This window comes from Herpailurus yagouaroundi, unplaced genomic scaffold (genome assembly GCF_014898765.1).
Source record: "Herpailurus yagouaroundi ecotype Mexico unplaced genomic scaffold, PumYag 200, whole genome shotgun sequence".
NCBI classification, from domain to species: domain Eukaryota; kingdom Metazoa; phylum Chordata; class Mammalia; order Carnivora; family Felidae; genus Herpailurus; species Herpailurus yagouaroundi.
Window position 1 is genome coordinate 3,086,494 of NW_024412431.1, and position 20,118 is coordinate 3,106,611.

Genomic DNA, 20,118 nt, shown 5'->3' on the forward strand with positions numbered 1-20,118 from the left:
CTAGCTGTCAGCACAGAGCCCGATGCGGGGCTTGAACCCACAAACCATGCGATCATGACCTGAGCCGAAATCGGACGCTTAACCTACTGAGCCACCCAGGTGCCCCTTATGGGAGCACTTTAAAAAAAAAAAAAAAAACAAAACAGGGGTGCCTGGGTGGCTCAGTTGGTTGAGCCTCTGACTTCGGCTCAAGTCATGATCTTGCAGTTTGTGGGTTCAAGCCCCGTGTCGGGCTCTTGTGCTGACAGCTCGGAGCCTGAAGCCTGCTTCGGATTCTGTGTCTCCCTCTCTCTCTCTGCCCCTCCTCGCCTCACGCTCTGTCTCTCTCTCTTTCAAAAATAAATAAATATGTAAAAAAATTAAAACATTTTAACTTTTCTGAACTCAGAAGCTTTAGGTGAATTACCACTAATTGGTTGCATTCTTTCTTTTTTGTGGGGGTACCAATGAATAGTGCTGCTTAGGATTGGTGATTCCTTGGAGTGGATAAAAAATCGAAACTCCTTGAATCCTCACAGTGACCCTATGCAGAGACTTACCATGCAGATGAGGAAACTGCGGCTCGGAGGGGCAAAGCCACTTGTCCAAGGAATCACAGCAGTCATTGGCAGAATCCACCTGTGTTGTGTGGAGGGGCTGCTTTTTCACTCACAGTTCTGCCTGATCAAGGCAGAAGTTGCTAAGCTGTGACCCTCCCCTCCCCCGTCCTCACTCTTGCTGTCTGCAAAATGGGAGTAATAATGCTACCCAACCCCCTCCAATTCAGTGAATGAATAATCCTAATGGGCCTGGCACACAGTGATTGCTTGCCATCGGCAGCCCTGTATCTTACTTGTTTTGTATGCATCTTGGTGCTAAAAAGTGAAAAGGAGTGTGTAAGCCACAGCTTGACCCGGAACACAATTCTGGGTCAGAACCTCCCCTCTGACGTTCAGGTTTCCTTTTTCCCCCCCAGGATGGTCCAGCAGTTTGGGGTGGACTTCGAAAAGAGGATCGAAGGCTCTGGAGACCAAGTGGACACGCTAGAACTCTCCGGGGGTGCCCGAATCAATCGCATCTTCCACGAGCGGTTTCCCTTTGAGCTGGTGAAGGTAGCACCGCTGGGTGGGGCCCTCCTGACCGGGGTCAGGCCCCCTTCTGCACAGCTTCCGGCCGGCCGGGCCTCCTCCTGCCTCCAGGCGTCTGCCTGCTGGGAGCAGAGGTGGTGGAGGTGGGAAGGGTGTCCCCTTTGGGCCCTCCTTTCCTGAGCAGGCAGCTTACAGGTATCCAGCAGACCCGAATGAAAGCTCCATTTTCTCTCTTTGACAAAAACCAGCACACGTCCTTTGCAGAATACATAGAGCACAGAGGTAAATTCTCGTAGGAAAATGGCCTCATCGTGTCGATGGGAAAAATAAGCCGGCCAGGGAGCCAGCATGTGCAGCGAGGCATGTAGATAATATTTACAGCACCCTTCCACGTGAAGGGGCGCGTCTGGATGTGTGTCTTTATGTAGACACATCTACAAAGATGCACAAAAAAAATGTCAGCTCTGGGCCCTGGGATTTGAGATTTTTGTTGTTGTTGTTGTTAATTAGCTTGAAGTTGTACACTTTTCACCACGAGCACTTACCATTTTTGTAAAAAACAGCGAAGTTCTTTTCAATGAAAACAAACGCTAAAGGGGGGCAAACACCCATAATCCCAGTACCCGTAGACAACATCTGTTAGCACCTGGGTGTCCGTCCTTTCCCGGTTATTTCTGTGCGAGTGGGTAAGTGCCCAGCATATACAAACACAGCACGTATACTCATCCATACTTAAAAAACAAACGAATATGGCTCTGTACGTTGTTTTTTCATGCGGTGGCCATCTTTCCAAACCAGTTATGTATATTTCATGTGTTGTTAATGACACAGTAGTATCTTATCTTACGGATGTCCCATTGGACGTTGAGCCAGTCTCTCATCAGTGGACATTTAGGTGGTTTTCACATTCTTCAGCAGTTACGAATAGTTCTACAAACGTCACTAATTCTTACTAATTCCTGTTGGTAGATTTCTACAACACTTAAAACTGCGTGAAAGTAGCTGTGTTTGGAGGTCCTGACTGGTATTGCAAAGTAGCCCATAAGAAAGTTCATGTGAATTCACGTTACCTCTGGGAGAGGGCGAGAGTGTTCATTTCAAGCCATCCTTGCTGAAATTGGGTTTTAATGTTTTGAAGAATTTTGGTCTAGTGCGATAGGCCGCCGTGTGAAAACAGACACACACAGGACACGTAATGTTCCCCAAATACGCACCTGTTGTGGGGGTGCCGCAGGCGCTTCCTTGCATGTGAGTGATTTGTCTGCTCTCAGATGGAGTTCGACGAGAAGGATTTACGGCGCGAGATCAGCTACGCCATTAAGAACATCCACGGAGTCAGGCAAGTGCCGAGGGGAGACTTGCCGCGTTCCCTTCACCTACCTCTGCGGCACCGTCCTCCAGCCAGTTGGTCCCCCATCCCTCTGGGTGCCCTGACTGTGAGGGCTTGAGTGGGCTCCTGGGTGGTTTGTCAGTAGCTTTAGAAGTCTCTCCCCATGGGTCTCCAAGGGCACTCGAGGGCAGGTGTGCTGTCTTGTGTGGATCTATTGTAGGCCACGGGGCCATCTGCTGCCCATAGGTTCAGCTACACGTAGGTTCAGCTGCCCAGTCAGTTGGCATGAGCCCAGCTATGAAAGCTCACTGTAGATTTGCCCCCGGGGGTTGGGGGAGTCAGACCTGAGTCACTATTACAGGAACCCAGCATGTGTCCCCATCACAGGGCTCCCATGAGACTCCTAGGTCCCCTCGATTATCCGACAAAAGTAGGCCCTCTGGTTGTACAGTCTTACATCACCATGGCGTCCTCAGGACTCCCTGTGGGTTTCCAGGCAGTGGATGCAGGCGTCCAGCCCCCAGACTTGCTGTGACCTTGGCTCATTCTCGGGGACCTGGCCCATGCCTATGAAATTGCTGACCGTGCTTTGTTTCTCTCTGACTTATCTCCCCTGCCCCCGGGTACGGATGGTTTTAGGACCGGGCTCTTCACCCCGGACTTGGCATTCGAGGCCATTGTGAAAAAGCAGGTCGTCAAGCTGAAAGAGCCCTGTCTGAAATGTGTCGACCTGGTTATCCAGGAGCTAATCAATACAGTTAGGCAGTGTACCAGTAAGGTATCGGGCCCTCGGCAGGGTGACTCCTGGCCTTGTGGACGCGGGGGTATGGGGGTTTGGTATCAGGCTCCCAGTGCTGCTCCAGCCTTTGCCCCGCTGGTGCCCTTTCCCCCCAGATTGCCTTAGTTTTCAAGAATGTGGCCTCTTCCCAGGGGCTGGGGCGGGGTCATGTTGGCCTGGGCGCAGTGTGTGTGTGTGGGGGGGCGGGGTGCGCCAGGCCTCCAGAACTGGCCAGACTGGTGGGCAGGGCTCCCTGGGACCCTGATATCAAGCCTAGCATGTGTCTGATGGAATTGGGGGTTTCATTGGGCTGTCGCTTTGCTGCCTTCTGGGAAGCAGAGAGGGACCCCGTGTCAGCTGTTGGAGGCCAGGCTCCCTGAACGAACCTCCCTGGCTGTCACCCTTTCTTGACAAACGCCTGGCACCCTCGGGCTTTCCTGGAGCCAGCCACTTCTCTGTCCCCAAGGCACCAAGAAAGGCCCGAATGCTAACAGTGTAACGAACACTCGGGTGCCCAGCTTGGCTCCTAACTGCCTCCACCAAGGACCCCTGGCTTCCTCCAGGAACAGAGCTGCCCCCCCAGGCAGCATGTCCTCTGAGCCACTAGGTCACAGGCACCGTGTGCCAGTGTTCACGGGCCGCTGTCTCCACCTGGCAGGACGCGCTGGGCTCCCCCGCAGGCCTGGTTCCCAGGGCAGCACGCTTTGGCCAGGCAGCTGAAGTGCTTCCCAGTGGGCGGTTCGTGCTTGCACGTCCACGGTGGCCGTAGAGCTCTGGGTCGGTCTTCCAAGGCAGGGAAACTCTGCTTGAGCCTTCTGTCTCGGTCTGGAAAAGCCCACATTTGCTTCTTAAGCTTCTTCGATTAGAAAAGGGAGAGAGAGAGAGAAAAAAACCTAGACGGGGTAGAGATGATCATCCAAGATCGCATTGTCACAGGTGTGGAAATTCAAGGCCTCCACGTTCCCTCGGCTGTCTGAACCGTGACACTGACCCCTAGCGCTTCCGTAATGAAAGCCCAGAGCAAGCCCCAGCCTCTCCTCCGACCCAGGACTCCTCTTTGATCCGAAGCAGCTTCCGGGGCAAATGCGGGCACAGCCTCCTACTTGCATGTTACTAACCAGCTGACTCTCCTCTCTTCTCTTTCTCTGTCTCCCATCCCGCGTGTGTGGCCTGCACTGTCCCTGGGTGTCTTTCTACCTCGTCCCACCCTCCGCATGACCCAGGACGGGGCTCTTCACCCCCGACATGGCCTTTGAAGCCATTGTGAAAAAACAGATTGTAAAACTCAAAGAGCCGAGTTTGAAGTGTGTTGATCTCGTGGTCTCAGAACTGGCCACGGTCATTAAAAAGTGTGCCGAGAAGGTAACCGAAGGTTTCGTTGTTATCACCTGCGCATTCGTCCCGCATCTTCTCCCCCTACCCATGTTAGTCTTCACCCACGCATCTGGAAACTCTACCTCAGCAGGAACCCCCTTCTGTGGGCCCCTTGTCGCCCCGCGACGCCTCAACTTTGCGTGGCGGACGAACCGGGAGGGAGTTGGGAACGCACGCCTGGTCCACACTCCCAGTTTGGGCTCGGACGGGGATGGGAGGCAGGTGGTGTAGCCAGGTGCAGGCGGTGGGGACCGGCAGGAGTGCCTGTTCCTGGAACCCGTAGAGAAGGGGGGTGGGGGGCGGCAGGTCTCCAAACTGTCGCCGCAGGTGAAATGCTATCAGCGCGCAGACCTGCGTGTTCATCACGTCACAGGGCGTTTGAGAGGCTTTCCACTAGTGATTTTGAGCACCCGCTCAGTTTTCCCCACCATGTGGACTTCACCCAAACCTCAGAAGGTGGGCTTCTCTGTGCCTTTGGTTTGGTTAGGATCGGGGAATGGTTTTCGGCAAGGGAGTCCCTCTGAGGTAGATGGCCCAGGTGGCGCCCCCATCAGCCTGGAACAGGCACTACTCACTCACGAGCTGGGCGAGAGGTCCCGCCTCACTGGCCTGGTGGCCTTAATTATTATGCTCAGGGTCCTCGCCCTCAGTGCTGGGCGGAGGGGGCCACCATCGCTGCAGGGCAGCAGACACACACAGCGCCCACTTTCTCTGCCACTTTCCATCTTGGAATCCATTCTCAAAAAGCACCTCTGCTCGTGCGTGGGCACCCTGTCACTCTCTCTGGCACACCGTTCCCCCACCGTCCCTTTCTTGTCTCCCAGCTGGAGCAGCTATGAGACAGGAGTGGGGTGGGGACTCGGTGGGCCCACCCCTTGTCACTTCCCCTCCCCCACGTTCTCTGTGTGGTCGTGTCGCTTCCTGTGCCACGAGGACACAGCCAATGCCACCACTCTGCTCCCCCGCCCCCCAGCTCAGCTCCTACCCCCGCTTGCGAGAAGAGACGGAGCGAATCGTCACCACGTACATCCGGGAACGGGAGGGGAGAACCAAGGACCAGGTATTGGCTTTTTGTTTTACCTTTCAGGTGTCATTTATTTGCATAAATCTTTTTTTTTTTAATTAAAAAAAGTTTATGTGCTTAAATCTTGAGCATACATTTCTTTGAGTAATGACAAATGCATAAAAGAAGGTAACCCCCTCTCCCCCACCGCCCCCTCAGCAAGATGCAGAACCATTCTGTGGCCCTCAAAGTTCCCCGCCTTTACCCCTCCGCAGCCCGCAGGTCCCGGCAACCACCCGTCTGCTCCCTGTTCCCCAAGTTTTGCCTTTTCCAGAATGTTACTTGAGTGGACTCCCGTCGTATGTAGCCCCTTGAGTCCGCCCCCCTTCACTCCGCCTAGCACGTTCAAGATTCATCCCTGTCATTTGTGGTGTTTTGCAGAGTTTGTTGCCGGTGATCACCGCATAGGGTTCCCTCGTGCGTGTGGACCACAACTTGTTTTATCCACTCGCGCTCCCGATGATGCGTGGGTGCTTTTTATGTTCCAACATTTTCTCGTGAAGACCGAGCACACACGAGGACAGAGAGTGGGACAGGTCCCCGCACCTGCCGTGTGCCGAGTGAGCCCAAAGCTGGCTGCACGTGGCCGCGTCCGGTCCCGTCCCTTCCCCCCAGGTCCACTGGGGTCTCTGGGCAGGTGTTTGTTCAAACCAGAACCAGCACAAGCCTCCGCATTGTATTTGGTTGCGATACTGCCGTGTTTCGCGCATCAGTGGAGCAGAAGCTGGCTCCCGTGCGGCTTCCGTAGCCCTGAAGTTGTATCAAAAGCTTCAAAGATTCCCTTTAATTTTGTTGTTGTTTTCAAGAACGTTGCTGTCCTTTTCATACACGCCATGGCGCCTGGTTGCCCCACGGCCAGCACTTCTGGGCTCCATCCCAGGGCTCTGGCCGATGGGACGCAGGCCTTATAAAACCAGCAACAATGGCTCCCGTGGACAGAGCACCCCAGCGTTTTCCAGCACCCCCACAAAGTCCAAGTGCCCGGCATGTTTGATGCTGGAGGGCTCAGAGGCACAGTGAAACGCCAGGAAAGGGCAGGGTGTTATGTGAAGGCCTGTCCCTTATCTGAGATCACACCCTGACTGGCTCCTGGGGACCTGTGTTTGTGGGTTCCATTGTAACGCCCTTGCCTGGCCACATTATCTTCGCTGTTTGAATGCAGCACTTACAACACTCCAGGCCCTACTCTAAACACTTCACGTACTGGGAATTATTTAACCCTACACAGCTGGACCTCTTGTTCCTTTCCACCTTCCACCGTCCCGTAACGTGAGGCCAAGGGTCACAAAGTCAGGCAGTGGCCTGGCAAGACTGCAGCCCAGGTGGTCAGCCTAGGCCGCGCCTGCAGCCACCGCTGCACAACGAGCTGCCTCCCCCTGCTCTGTTGGCCCCGTCTTTCTTCCTTGTGAGGCCCTGAAGTTTCAGTTACCCGTGCCCCTCTTCCCCCTACAGATTTACCCCAAGGTTGGTTTGTGTTGGAAGGATACGCGTGGTCCCAGGTCTTCGGCCTGGGAAGCCGTAGGGTTCCAGCTCCCCCTGCTGGCGGGTTGGGGAAGTGCTCTGGCCACTGCCGTCCCCGCCAGCCTCCGCTCTGTACTCACAGTTCCCCTCCTTCTTCCAGATTCTTCTTCTGATCGACATCGAGCAGTCCTACATCAACACGAACCACGAGGACTTTATCGGATTTGCCAAGTATGTACTTTTCAGGACAGCAGCTGGTGGGTGGCACCAATGCCTGCCCTCAGAGCCAGGCCCCGAGGGAGGTGGTTGAGTTGGCTTCCCTCAGCAGACTGGGGCAAGAGGGTCTCTCTGTCAGGGTCTGGGGGGTGAAGCGTAGAGCCATCTGAGAGTATCTGGAAGCTTTCCTGGGCTAATAGCAGCGTCCATCCTCATCGTCCTCAACACGCCTCCTATGGGGCAGACCTGTGGTCAGCTGCTTCGGGAAAGGGTGAGGCTGGCGGCAATCAGTGCTCTCCTTCCTACGTGACTTCTCAGAACCTTCATAAACTGTGCAGCTTTCTCCAGACTCCCCCATCTGCACTTGGCCCTCTCGCAGAACATCTCACAGGCTCTGGGGGCTGCTCGTTGGGAAGCGTGCTGTCCGGTCTAGGCTCTCCGTGGCTCCCATCCATACACCATGGATTCAAAATCAAACCCTTCCATGGCACGTGGATAAGGAAGGTGCCAGAGCAGGGGTCTCTGATTTCAGCAGGGCGTAGATGTAAATGCTGGGGGCCTCGGGCATCGTGCACTGACTCCGTCAGCCCCTGGGTCCACCCTCAGCGAACTTGAGCGTCACATGGATTGCTCGGATGGCCTCCTGAAGGTCTTCTTGCCTGAGCCCAACAGAAGAATCGGTAGCCAGCTTCCTTGCATTCACTTAGCAAGTATTCCTGGTGTGCGTTCTCTGTGCCAAGCACAGAACCAGGTCCCCACCCTCAAAGGAAGGTCCCGTGCCAGAGACAGACACGCAGCCAACCCCTTAAGACCCAGGGTAATCACTGCTGGGGTCAGGGCTGCGTGAGGCTTGTGTTGAGTCCAAGGGGCAGCCTTCCGGCCTGGCCTTGGGGTCACAGGGAGGCTTCCTTGTGGAGCAGGGCCCGTTAGAACCCAGGCTTGGGCTAGCAGGCTGTGCAAGAGGATCTTTATCTCAGGGGTCTCTGTGCTGGACCCAGCACTTGTGGGTAGGACATCTATCCTTGCACTCAACAGAGTCGGTCAGCTGTTCTTTGCTGGGCACGTGGTAGGTGAGTGGAAGGAAGGAAGGAAGGCAGGCAGGCAGGCAGGCAGGCAGGCAGGCAGGCATGATCAGAAGCTGTCCTCGACACCCAGACAAGCCAAGGGCCCTACTTGGGCTGCCCCTGCTATGGGAGGACTGAGGGGCCCTGACCTCCTGCGCCTCTTCCCCCAGCAGCCAGGTGTATGTGGGCGGAAAACGCTGGTCCCCCTCTTTGGTTTGCTGCTGTTTGTGCCTCACCTTGATGTCTCTGCTTCTCACACTTCATCCACAGTTCCTTCTCACAATCTCTCCTGTTTTTCCTTTGACCACTCCACTCTTTCCTCTGGACTCCTGGGCCTTCCCACTTCCCCCAGCTGTTATTATACTGAGCAGCTGGTGACCGGGTGGGTATTGCCTGCTGTGTGCCTTTTTCCTGCTGTGTGAATGGGGTCGCCCTGGCTGGGGGCGGGGCCCAGGGCCCCAGCCTTGGAGGGTGGACGTCGAGGGGGCCCGCTGGACAGCCGTGGAGCACTGTCTCAGAGCTGGGCCCAGGGCAGGGCCCTTGGAGTAGGAGGGTGAACGAGCGGGACTTGGGCCTCGCCCTTTCACAGCCCACAGGCTGGACACGTGTTTTTACCGAGCACGTTGTCGCACGGAAGACCAGAGTTGGAAAGGAGAGTAGGGGAGGGGCTGTAGGAAGGAGCGAGGGAAGTGGCCTGGAGAGACCTTCCCGAGGAAGTCACGACAGCCAGGTGGCAGACAGGCAGAAGACCTAGACGGTGTCGGGACAGGGAAGGGAGGGAAGGGAGACCCAAGACACAGAAGCACGGGAGAGCAAGGCAGGGTGGAGGTGAGAGGCCAGGCCCCATTGCCAGGAGGAGCCCTGCAGGCTGAGGGGAGGACTTTGGACTCCTCCCCCTGCTCCCCTCATCCACCTGAAAGCAAGACATGTCTGATTGGGAGCCGGCAAGGGAAAGGGGCACCTACAGGGGCTTCCGGGTGAGGGTGGGAGCCAGGAAGCCCCAAGCAGCACATCTGGGGCCTCGCTGGCACCCAGCCATCACTGTGCGGGGCTTAATCGGTCCTGTCTCCCGCAGACACTGTTGACCGAACTCCTTCCTGGGCTAGATGTTGTCGGCTGCTTTCTCGCTGCCTTCTAAAGATGAAACCCAGGCCCAGAGAAAAAGCTCTGTAATAAACTCATTGAATGCTAGGAAAATTGTTGGATAAATTTTTCCTCCATTCTTTTTTTTTTTTATCATTCATTTATTCTGAGAGGGACAGAGACAGTGTGAATGGGGGAGAGGCAGAGAGAGGGAGAGAGAGAGAACCCCAAGCAGGCTCCGCACTGTCAGCACAGAGCCCAGTGTGGGGCCCGAACCCATGAAACCGTGAGATCGTGACCTGAGCCAAAACCGAGAGTTGGACGCTCAACTGACTGAGCCAGCCAGGTGCCCCAGTTCTTTCTCCATTCTTACTCTTCCAACCTTTGCCTGTCTAGGAACAGAAGCCTATTTCCTTAACTCTCTCTCTCTCTTTCTCTCTCTCTCTCTCTCTCTCTCTTTTATCCAACAGCCAGCTTGAACTTTCAGGTACAGCCCCAGAGGCAGCCAGTAAAGGAGTGTAACAAGATGATTAGCCTTGTCATATTCTGAAAGTTCCTAAAACAATGCGTATTCCTAAAGGAATGTCTGATTCCTCAAGCAATACGATAAGAAAAGAAAGTAGGATGCCTGAGGAATAGGAGGTATCAGTTGTTTGCAGATGGGTGGTGCTGTGATTGTCTCTGGAAGATAGGAAGAACAAGGGAGCTGAGGGGGTGCCCACGTGCAAAACGCGTGGCCTTCATCCGCGTGGCACAAACTAGCCAGGAAACAGGGTAGCTGAAGAAGGAAAAAGATCAGGGACTGGAGGCAAATGAAGGACTTTATAGAAACCCTCTGGTGACCTTACCTCTCCTCTGCATTTGGGTCAGAAACCATCCAGAATGTTTTCACAGTGAGCGGCCGTCCCCTGTCCTGATCTCCCAGGGTGGCCGGCTCTGTGGTAGGAGCCACTGAAGACTTGGTGCCAGGGTCAGGGATGGGCAGAGAGAGTGGGAAGGAGCCGCAGTTTGCGCCCCAAACAGCCTGGTTCTCAGGTTACTCTGCAGCCACCATGACTGCCTCCCAGCCACCTGGGAGTCCAGCTTCTCGGGCCCCGCCTTGGAGGCTCTGGGGCCACTGACCCCTGGAAATAGCTGGTGCCCTTGGAAGTGACTGAGGTCAGGACCCCGAAGCCTCAGTTTGACTGAATACATCTTCTCGTTGCATGAGCCCAAGCTCTTTCCCTTGGGTAACCCTTTGTGTGGAAGGTGCTTCTCTCTGCCTCTGCCCTGAGCTGGCCACTTGGCCCCCACAAGGGAGAGAACCTCACCTCATCCTTCCCAGCGTGTCGCCACACGAGTCCTCTCTCTGCTTCATTTTCAGCGCCCAGCAGAGGAGTACACAGCTGAACAAGAAGAGAGCCATCCCCAACCAGGTAGCCCGCCCCTCCACAGCCCACAGCTCTAGCCTTGGGGGCGGATGGGACTTAGGGACCGCCGAGACCGGTGACGGTACCTGGCTCGTGACACGTCCCGCCAGACCCCTTACCCCCACTCCCAGCCTCTTGAGTCTGTGAAGGTTTGGGTGTTTCAGCAAACCTGTCTTTGAACTAAAGCTCTGGCCCAGGCTGTGGGGGCACATTTGCACACCCGGAAGGCCCTGTCTGACATCCAAGGCCATGGTTAGAACTTGACCCCCAAGAGAGGGGCATGGGTGTCTGCAGCCGAATTGGGTTCCCAGCCCTAGCCCCAGGAGACTCGGAATCTGTGGGAGGGGGGGCGGGAGGCCGCGTGGTGGTCAGCGGTTCTGGGGAGCCTGAGGGTCCTGTGAGCCCCATTCCTGGAGAAACCCAGAGCCACATGAAGCGTTCTCTACCTTGATGTCATGCCCCAGCCAGAGGCCTTGTGAAATATGAACAGCTTCATATATGCCAGTGTTAGGTGCCTCTTTTTTTTTTTTTTTTCTTTAAGAAAAACACATCATCCCTGCAGAGCTCACCCCACGTCTCCATATTAGACAGGGGTGGGAGCGGGGACGGGGGTGGGGGCTCTGCTATCCTGCACGATTATAGAGCCCTCTGGAAAAGAAGGATGTAACCACTGCATGATTTTTTTGCGCTTGCCATAGGTAATACATATGTTGTTGCTTTTTTGTTTCGGGAGATGATAATGAATTAAATATTAACACCATGAATATAATTAATAGCATGTAATTTTTTTTCTTTTGCTGTTTTTTCCCTTGCTCTTCTCTCCTCCCATTTTTGTGCTTTTCCTGCTTTTTCTCTGTCCCCTCATGTCCCTTACGTTTTCTTTCCCTCTGCCGGCTCTTCTTTGATTTACCCACAATCCTAACTTTGCATTTTCAAAGGGGGAGATCTTGGTAAGTACCCACTTAGTGTGGTAGCAAACATTAGAGAACCTAAGAGTGGTGGAGACCCCGCCGCCCCGTAAATGTCCCTTTCCCCCCAAATAACAGAACAACTAAAAATCGAGCTAACCTAAAAACCCCCTGCCGTGGCCAACACCCGCTGGACTCCGTGTTGCCCTGGGCATAAGCTGACTCACACGGACACTAACCTGACCACCACCCTTGTGGGAGGCCCAGCCCGCCCGCCAGCCCATTTCTGACACATGTAGCTAGTTTCCTATAGGTCAGGGATGGCAAATACTCAGCTAACACCCCATGCTTCCCTGCCCTCACATCCCTGGCCAGGGGAGATTTTGCTTAAGCCCTGCTGGAACTGGTTCTTGCCCCTGCCGCCACTGGCCTCACCATGCCGAAATGTTCTCTTCCTGCACTCCGGGCAGACATTACTAATCGATCCGGCGCGCTTTCCTTTGTGCCCCTCCCTGGCCGTGTGCAGGCATGGCTAATTGATCCTGGCGTACTCTCCTGAGCAGGCCACCACTCCCCTTCCTGTGGCAGATGTGATTTGACTGGTCAAAGAATTTTTTCCCCCATGTGATAGCTTTGCACGTGACACCCCTCGACACCCACGGGAGGCGTGACTGGCTGATCAAGGAACTCTCTCCTGGATGCTGCCACTATTGTTCCCTGCCCGTGGCAGATATGACGATTGGTTAGACTGTTCCATGCCACTTGCTCCCTTCCCTTAGCGTTTGCCTGCGGCAGGCATCTCTCCTTTCCCGCCGCGCCCAGGATTCTCACTTTGAATACTCACCATCTCCCCCTCCAAACAGTCCAGGGGCCCGCTTCTCCTCACACCCCAAGAGGTTTAGTTGTTCTCTTCCTGCCAGATTCCACATCCCCAGCACCAAAGGCCAGCCGCGCCCCGGCTGCGGGCCCCTGGGTCTCCCGGCCACGGTTCCCATTCCTGCCCCAGGTGACTCAGGCCGAGAACCCTGACCCAGGAGGAGGCTGACCCACCCTGCCGGCGGGCCCCAGCTTGCTGCTTCCTGCTGCTGCCCGTGCTGCCCCCGGCGGCCCTTCCTCCCACCCCTGGCGTGTGTGCGTGCCTGTCCCTGTGCACCCCGGAGCGTGGGAGCCTGCCTGCCTCTTCTGTCCCTCCACCCCCCTCCTTCTAAGCCAGGCCCCTGGGGCACACATTTGGCTTCTGGATGAGGAAGGCCAGCCACTCCTTCTCCTGTAGACTCAGCACATGTGTCTGCCGCCCACAGCTTGTGCCTCCCCAGGGTGGGATTTCATCTCTGACCCTACATGGCTCCCTCGCGGACAGCTCTCTGGGCAGCTCGAGGGGAAGGGGACCTTGGAGGCTTCTCCAGGCCTACTCAGATGGGCCATTCCCGGCACGGCATCTGCCCCGTGGCCACATGCCCCACAGCATGGCCAGGGCCCCGTTTGCCAGCTCTGACTGCTACTAACTGAGGGTGCAGTCAGGTGAGCCAGGCCAAGGAGGGGGTAGGTGGGGGGCATACCTGCCCCCTTGGGAACTGGGCTGGGCCCCAGGGTGGAGAGGCCTCACCACATGAAGACTTGTCTTCCGGGGAGCACTGACCACCTACGTTCTCCACCTCCTTCCTGCTTCTCTTCCCCTGGTTGTCGGTGACTGAAGTGTAGAAATGCCTACTCTGCCTGGCCTGGGCTAGGACGAGGCAGGCTCTACCCTGGCCCCTGGGCTGGGGAAGGAAGGAGCGGGTATGAACACAGAGACCCACACAGCTCTGGGACAGGGGGTGTGGTTGCTGGAGCCAGGGACTCCTTCCTGGGCCATCTGCAGGATGGCCTTGAGCCGGAGTCTGAAGACCAGCCTTGCCCCAGCGTGACCAGACCTCCCACTTTGCCTGGGACTGGGGGCATTCCCAGGACTCCAGGTTTTCAGTGCTAAACCAGGGCACCCTGGGAGGATACCATGACCTTACTGGGGCCAGCGGTCTCTGCCCCCTTGCCCACCAGGCAGCCATGGTTGGGCGGGTGCCAGCAGTCTCTGCTCACTCCCTGGTGGCCACAGGTCTCCAGGTGCTGTCTCGTCATCACCAGGAAGCCCTAACAAGGGCCACCAGGTGGCATCCCATGCTGTCTCCAGCCTGGGCAAGGGCTTCTGTGTAGTGCAGAGGTCCCTGGGTGTGCTCTGGCTGCCTCCACCTTCATGGCCCATGAGGCTCAGAGCCTAATTCCAGCCATAGGAAGCAGGTGGCCCTGTTAAGATTTGACAGGCCTGGGGGCAGGTCAGAGTGGGAGGAGAAAGCCCCTCCTGAGACCTACCCCTTAGGAAGACACGGGAGCCCCAGAGTCATCCCTCAAGCCCCATCCTGCCCCCGACTCCCCCACCCGCCCTGCCCCGAGGCGGGTAGGGAGGTGGGGACTCAACACCAGCCCATCCCAGCTGTCCTTGGCCGCATCGCCGCATAGCTTGGCCCAGTCTGTTGCTGCCTGGGCCCCAGGCAGCCCTGCCTGTGCCTCCATGTGCTTCCCGCTGCCCGGGGGTCCCCGGACCAGAATGATGGGTAGCTCTGGCCCACACATGCCTCCATGACCCAGGGAACACAGGACCATGGCCCCTCAGACTGCCTGCATGTAGCTGTCAGATGAGTCCTCTGTGTAGACCTGGCCGGACTCCGCCTCCTACTCAGATGACAGCTGCAGGCAGACGAGCCCCAGCCAGGGGATCTTCCAGGCCAGGGCCTCAGCGCATCAGAGAAGAGTAGGACTTCCGGGTTTGAGGCCAGCGAGGGGCATGATCCCCGGCGGGTGCCCCAAGCTCAAACCTTTGGCCCCAGCCCTGTGGGCGGAAGCATCCCTTCTCCCTGTACTCTGGAAAGAGCCTGTGGGGAAGGGAGCCCCAGGACAGGCTGGCCGCAGTCCCCATCCAGAGCAGGACACCAAGTGTCCACCATAGTAAGCTGGGCAGGTGACCAACGGCGCGGGCAGCAGAGTCAACACTGTGGGTTAAGCTTCTGCCGGTCAGCCGCAAAAGGAGAGAGAGAAAGAACCACTCCCATTTCGTGGCAATTCCCCCAGCGTTCTGCCAACAGCCATCTTCCAGAGGGTGTGAGGGCGTCCCTGGCACTTGGTCCCGCAAGTGTGATTCCTCCGATGTCACGTCCCATGTGATACACTCCCATACAAGCCCGGGAACTGTCCCGGGCCCCTTGTAGCCGGGCACACCTTTTCTTGGCTGTGCTGACTCGACCCCGCGTGCAGGGGGTCTCCCGGGGGGCCCGGTTCCCTGCCCCCCTCCACCCCCACCCCCGAGCCTTGTGAGTGAGTGTGCGTGCCCTGTGTCTGTCTGCCTGGGCATCCCGTGTTGGTTTGCGGTGGGAAATGCTTGGGGGCAAGGTGGAGTTGGGTTGCCTGGCCTAGGGCTGGAGGCATCTCTGCCGTGTGGTCCGTCTTCCTTACTGGGGACGAGGGCCCCGGGGCCCTGCACGGGGGTGGGCTGGGCCGGGCGGCAGGCATTGTCCCCCTCTGAGCAGCACCCTCCCCCCCAGGTGATCCGCAGGGGCTGGTTGACCATCAACAACATCAGTCTGATGAAGGGTGGCTCCAAGGAGTACTGGTTTGTGCTGACTGCCGAGTCTCTGTCCTGGTACAAGGATGAGGAGGTGAGTGGCGGGGGGCGGGACTAGAGTGGGCGGATGCTTGCTCCTTCATTCCAGGAAGGCTCCCCAAGCTCCTCCCTGAGGATGGTAATGGCCAGGACTGGGGCGGGGCTGGGGGGGGGGGTGCATACTAGGCAACAGGTTGCATATCCCAGCCCCACGTGACCCTCTAGGGGTCCAGCCTGATAGCCGCTCCACTTCAGGAGGAAAGGGAGATGGAGAGGGGAGCCCTTGGCAGGCTAGAAACCGACCCCAGCTTCCAGAGTCACAGGGAGGCATCCCTGGCTCTCAGAGGGGGCACGGTCTGAGGTCAGGGACTCAGGCTCCTGGCCAGATTGCTGAGGTGCTAGGGGTCCAATGTCTACAAGGGGCTCAGCCAGGCGCCTCGTTTCCCTGTCTATGAAGTGGGGTAGAATGGCCCCTGTGACGTGCTTAGCTATTAGCGTCTGTCTAGAACATTCCCTATGTACTTGTCCTGATCCAAAGGGCCTGGGGAGGCCTCTGGGAATGGCACCAGGAACGCAAACCCCAGGGCTGTGTGCTGCCTTGTACCGTGGTCTCCGGGAACCCGCAGGCAAGCCCTGTGAGCGACTGCGCCCCCAGCCCAGTGGGCCCCCTCTCGGGCAGCACTGCCGTCTGGGTCCCTTCTCCGCCTCGGCACTGGCCTGTCCTCCCGGCCCGAGCGGCCCACGTCTTTGCTTAGTTCTCTTAACAACGTGGCTACGGCCTAGTGGCCCGGGAATGGCGCTGCTCCAGTGTGACTGCCTGTTGCTGCTCTGTCGTGGGCGGGATCGATCGGCTTCTGAGGGTCACCAGTGGGGGACACTGTGCTGCTTTCATTTTCCTGGGTTGCCCCATGAAAGGCCCACCAGCCCTCCCTGTTGGCCAGGGCGGCGTTAGGCGTCTGTGACAGAGGCCCAAACGAAGGCACTTACGGAGACGGCAGTCTGTTCCTTGCCCGTGTCCTGGGGAGCTTGGCAGGCCTGTGCGGGGAGGCTGTCCGGAGCCCGAGCTCCGCCTTCCCCATTTTGCCACCTTAACGTGTGACTCCCCTGCCATGGTCCCATACCCCCCCTGCCCATCCCAGTATGGTCTGTAGCAGCCTGAAGAAGGGAAGAAGGGCCTGTGGAAGAAAGTACCTGCATTGCTCTGCTCGTGCCCCTGACCATCCGGTCACATGGCCACCGTGTGTCCTAGTCGCCTGGGATGGCACAGCTCTTGTTTGTGAAGTCCCTGCCCTGTGCCAGGCTCACTGGCTTGGGAAGCCCACCGTGGCCACAATTTCCTCAGAAAATCCTTATGCTCCATTTGTTCTTAAGGAATCGCGCTCCAAGCAGTGACTCACCCTGTGTCACAGAGTGGGGAAGGGTCCCTGTGTTGGGGGTATAGGGCGTGTGCTCCCTGTCCTGAGAGACACCTCAGCCCTGGCCTGGACCACTCTCTTATGGCCCGGGCTGGACACGGTTCCTCCGAGGGAGGGTGTTTAGGGGTGAAATGTCATTGTTCCCACTCATTCTGGAACCTTCCAAGAGCATCGGGAACCCCGTGCCCCCTGAAGGACCCTGTCTGGTGGCTGTTTCTAAGCCAGGAGAGGGCGTGGCCAGGACCACAGAGCCTCTCGGGGTTGGGATGTGGAGGGAGGGTGAGGTCAGGCGTTTCTTAAGGAACCCTCATGGCCAGATCAGCTTCTCAAAATGGCCGGGGTGAGGGGGTGGGGATGACGCTTTTGCATTTTCTCCCTCCTTCCGCCCCCACAGTCTGAAAGCCAGTCTGCTGAGGCTTTCACCAGGCCAGCTGGGGGCCGGTCTCCACCTTGGGCCCGGGCATCTCCGCCCAGGGTGGGAGTGCCAGGCTTTGTGACGGCCTTGGGTAGTGGTAGGGGGACTTGGGGCCCGAACCCCCTCCTGGCCGTTCACTGCAAGTCCGGTTTTAAAAGTTCCTTTTCTTTAGTGGAGAAGGGGTCCCTTGTTTTCCCCTCATGGGGGGGGTTGAAAGCAGCAGCCCCGGACCCTCCTGCGGGCCCAGACCCAGGGCAGGGGAGGCTTCGGGACGGGAGGAGGGTGGATCGCCCGCCGGCGGTAAGGAGAACCGTCAGGCCCGTGAAAGGGGCCCTGTGTGCGCCGCAGACACAAAGCAAACTGAGGTCGGGAGGGGCGGGACCCTCGGAACCCCACACGTGGCAGCCGCCCCCCCCCCCCCCAGCTCAGGGACCTTCTCAGAGACGCCTCAGAGAGGCGAACCGTATTTCTTTATTTTAAAAAAATAACCCAAGAGGAAGCAGGTACAGAGTGGGGTGGGACTAGGGGGACCGTTCAGCCAGAGCCCCCACCCCCGCGGCTGGCGGCGGCTCCCTCTGCTTTTCCCTGGCACCTCGTCTCCCACCCAGGCCCTTCTTGACTCCCCAGGCTTCGGTGCACGTCTCTCCATCCCGGTGGAGAGCAGGGCGGTGGGCGATGACACTCACCTCCGGGTCCGCCTCGCTGCGGAGGGGGCGGAAGTTCGGGGGTGCCCGTCCCGACGCGCCGCTTGCCCGAGCCCAGCCTAACCAATGTGCAGACTACTGTACACATTCAGAACCCCCTGAACAGGTAGTCTGAACACTGGGTGGGCGGGGCCGGCTGTCCGTCCTGCAGGCCCCCTGGCGGGGGGGAGGGGGGACAAGGAGGGCCACTGCGCCCCGGCCCCTTGGAGCGGGCGGGGAGGCCGGTGCCTGCGCCGATGCGCTTCTCTCGTCTGACGTGGCACGGCTGGGGCCGGCTCGCATCTGGAGAAAGTTGTGGGTTTGCAGGAAATCCTAAGGAGGGGGCTGGGGAGCGGGTGGGCGTGGGCGGGAGGGAGGGTTTGGGTCCGCGGCCTCTGTGTGCAGGCAGAGGGCTCTTTGGGGGGCGGGTGGGGGCGGGGTGCGCACACGCCTCTGCGTCTCTGTGTGTTTGTGTTCTGTGCGTGCGTGTCAACAGCATCAGGAAGGCAGCTGCCGTGCTCTGGGCGGAATCACACTATAAACAGTTCCAGATGTGGCGTCTCGCTCGGGGCCCAAAAGGACTGTGACTCAGTTACTTGGCCTGGCCAGCCGACTGGAAGCTTCCTGCCTCCTGACACGACAGGGCGGGGGCAGCAGAGGCCCTTCCACAGTCTTCTGAGCAGGGAACCCCCATCCCGGCCCCTTCTAAGGCCCCCGAGACTCTTCTCCGGAAGGTTGGAGGGCCCTGGGACTTAGCCGGAGCCTTTCTGTGCCGTCTCCTTCCTCAGACCCCCCTCTGCAGCATGAACGGGGGGTCCGCACCTCCGTGGCCGCCAGGCCCCTCTTCTGCTCCTCACTGCAGCTCGGCCGGAAGGAGCACTCTGCCTGGCTTCCTCCTTTGCCAGAGTCCTGGGACCTGACCCTAGAGCCATAAGAGTGAGGGACAAACACACAGAAGAAAACCCTAGTGTCTCCTGGGCTCGACTGAATCCTCACCTTGCACAGGGAGGGCAGGACTCCTGTCTGCCTTTGACAGATGAGGAAACTGAGGCATAGCGAGGGAGTGCTTTGCCCAAGGGTCCGTGGCCGGGGAGGGGCAGAGCCCATCTGAACTGCTAAGGCCTGGGCTGCAGGGAGGTCTAAGATGATGCACCCACAGGGGCCCAGCCCCAGGCTGGGGGTACAGTAGGTCCTTAGCCTCCATCGGTGGGTGAATGTTGGCTTCCGTGACTCGCCAGGCCTGTGCCCCTGGCCAAGGGCCACATCCTCTCAGCTGCTTCCCCAGCAGCCGCCAGGACTGCTTGTGCCTGTACTCCGTGGGGCACTTCCTGATCAGGGCTGCCCTTGGGAAGCGAGTGACACTTCCGTGGCTTTGGAGCTCAGGCATCACCTCAAGGGGGCTCACTTTCCAGCTCCAGGATCATCTGAAGCTGACTAGTTTTAAATCCCAGCCCTACCCCTGAATCGTTGCCTGCCCCCTCTTTGCCTCAGTCTCCCTCTCTGTAAGATGGGATCATAGCAGTAATTCAGTTACAGGCTCATTGTGAAGATAGAGTGCTCGTAGGCGTGGTAATGATCCAGACAGGAGTCCCTGGCCTTGAGGAACTGACGAATCAGGTGGGTGACAGAGAATAGCCTAGGTCAGTGAGCAGGATAAGGTGTTGTGTTACACGAGAGGAAGTACCAAGGGGAGAAGGAGGACGGAGAAGGCAAGGGAGACAGTGCCTGCGAACGTGTGGGGTGGGGTCGGGGCAGGCCTCTCCGAGAGGGTCCCCTTCACACAAAAACCTGAAGGAGGCAAGGAGGGAGCCACGCAGGCATCTGGAGGAGGAACATTCCAGCAAAGGCCCTGGGGTGACACGAGCCCACCTGGCACCTCGAGGGACCATCGAGGGGGCTGGCATGGCTGGGGCAAAGTGGACAAGGGAGAGGTGGGGCCGAGGCAGGTGAGTTAATCCGAATAAAGCCACCAGCATGAGAGGCTGTGGCAGGTGGCCCTCGAGGTGGGGTCCAGTCCGGGGTGACCCCTCCCCTTTCCACCCTCAGGAGAAGGAGAAGAAGTACATGCTGCCTCTGGACAACCTGAAAATCCGCGACGTGGAGAAAGGCTTCATGTCCAACAAGCACGTCTTCGCCATCTTCAACACGGAGCAGAGGTGAGAGCCCACTGGGCGAGGGTGGCCGTCCCCATCCAGTCAGCAGTACCCACTGAGCGTCTTCT

General features: G+C 57.9%; 1 protein-coding gene across 14 annotated transcripts in view; it reads left to right on the forward strand.

Annotated features, from left to right (window-relative positions):
• The window catches only part of DNM2 (dynamin 2), a 90,767-nt gene that overhangs the window by 60,966 nt on the left and 9,683 nt on the right, over positions 1-20,118 (forward strand). For 5 of the 14 annotated variants that reach the window (XM_040449905.1, XM_040449901.1, XM_040449899.1 and 2 more), the window contains 10 exons: positions 956-1,091; positions 2,339-2,406; positions 3,037-3,175; positions 5,523-5,609; positions 7,234-7,304; positions 8,706-8,735; positions 10,800-10,851; positions 11,784-11,795; positions 15,326-15,439; positions 19,944-20,053. In XM_040449905.1, coding sequence (XP_040305839.1) covers positions 956-1,091; positions 2,339-2,406; positions 3,037-3,175; positions 5,523-5,609; positions 7,234-7,304; positions 8,706-8,735; positions 10,800-10,851; positions 11,784-11,795; positions 15,326-15,439; positions 19,944-20,053 — 819 coding nt within the window. Of the gene's footprint in view, positions 1-955; positions 1,092-2,338; positions 2,407-3,036; positions 3,176-4,398; positions 4,538-5,522; positions 5,610-7,233; positions 7,305-8,705; positions 8,736-10,799; positions 10,852-11,783; positions 11,796-15,325; positions 15,440-19,943; positions 20,054-20,118 lie in introns of all 14 variants that reach the window. The other 9 variants (XM_040449911.1, XM_040449907.1, XM_040449903.1 and 6 more) reach the window with 6 other exon arrangements.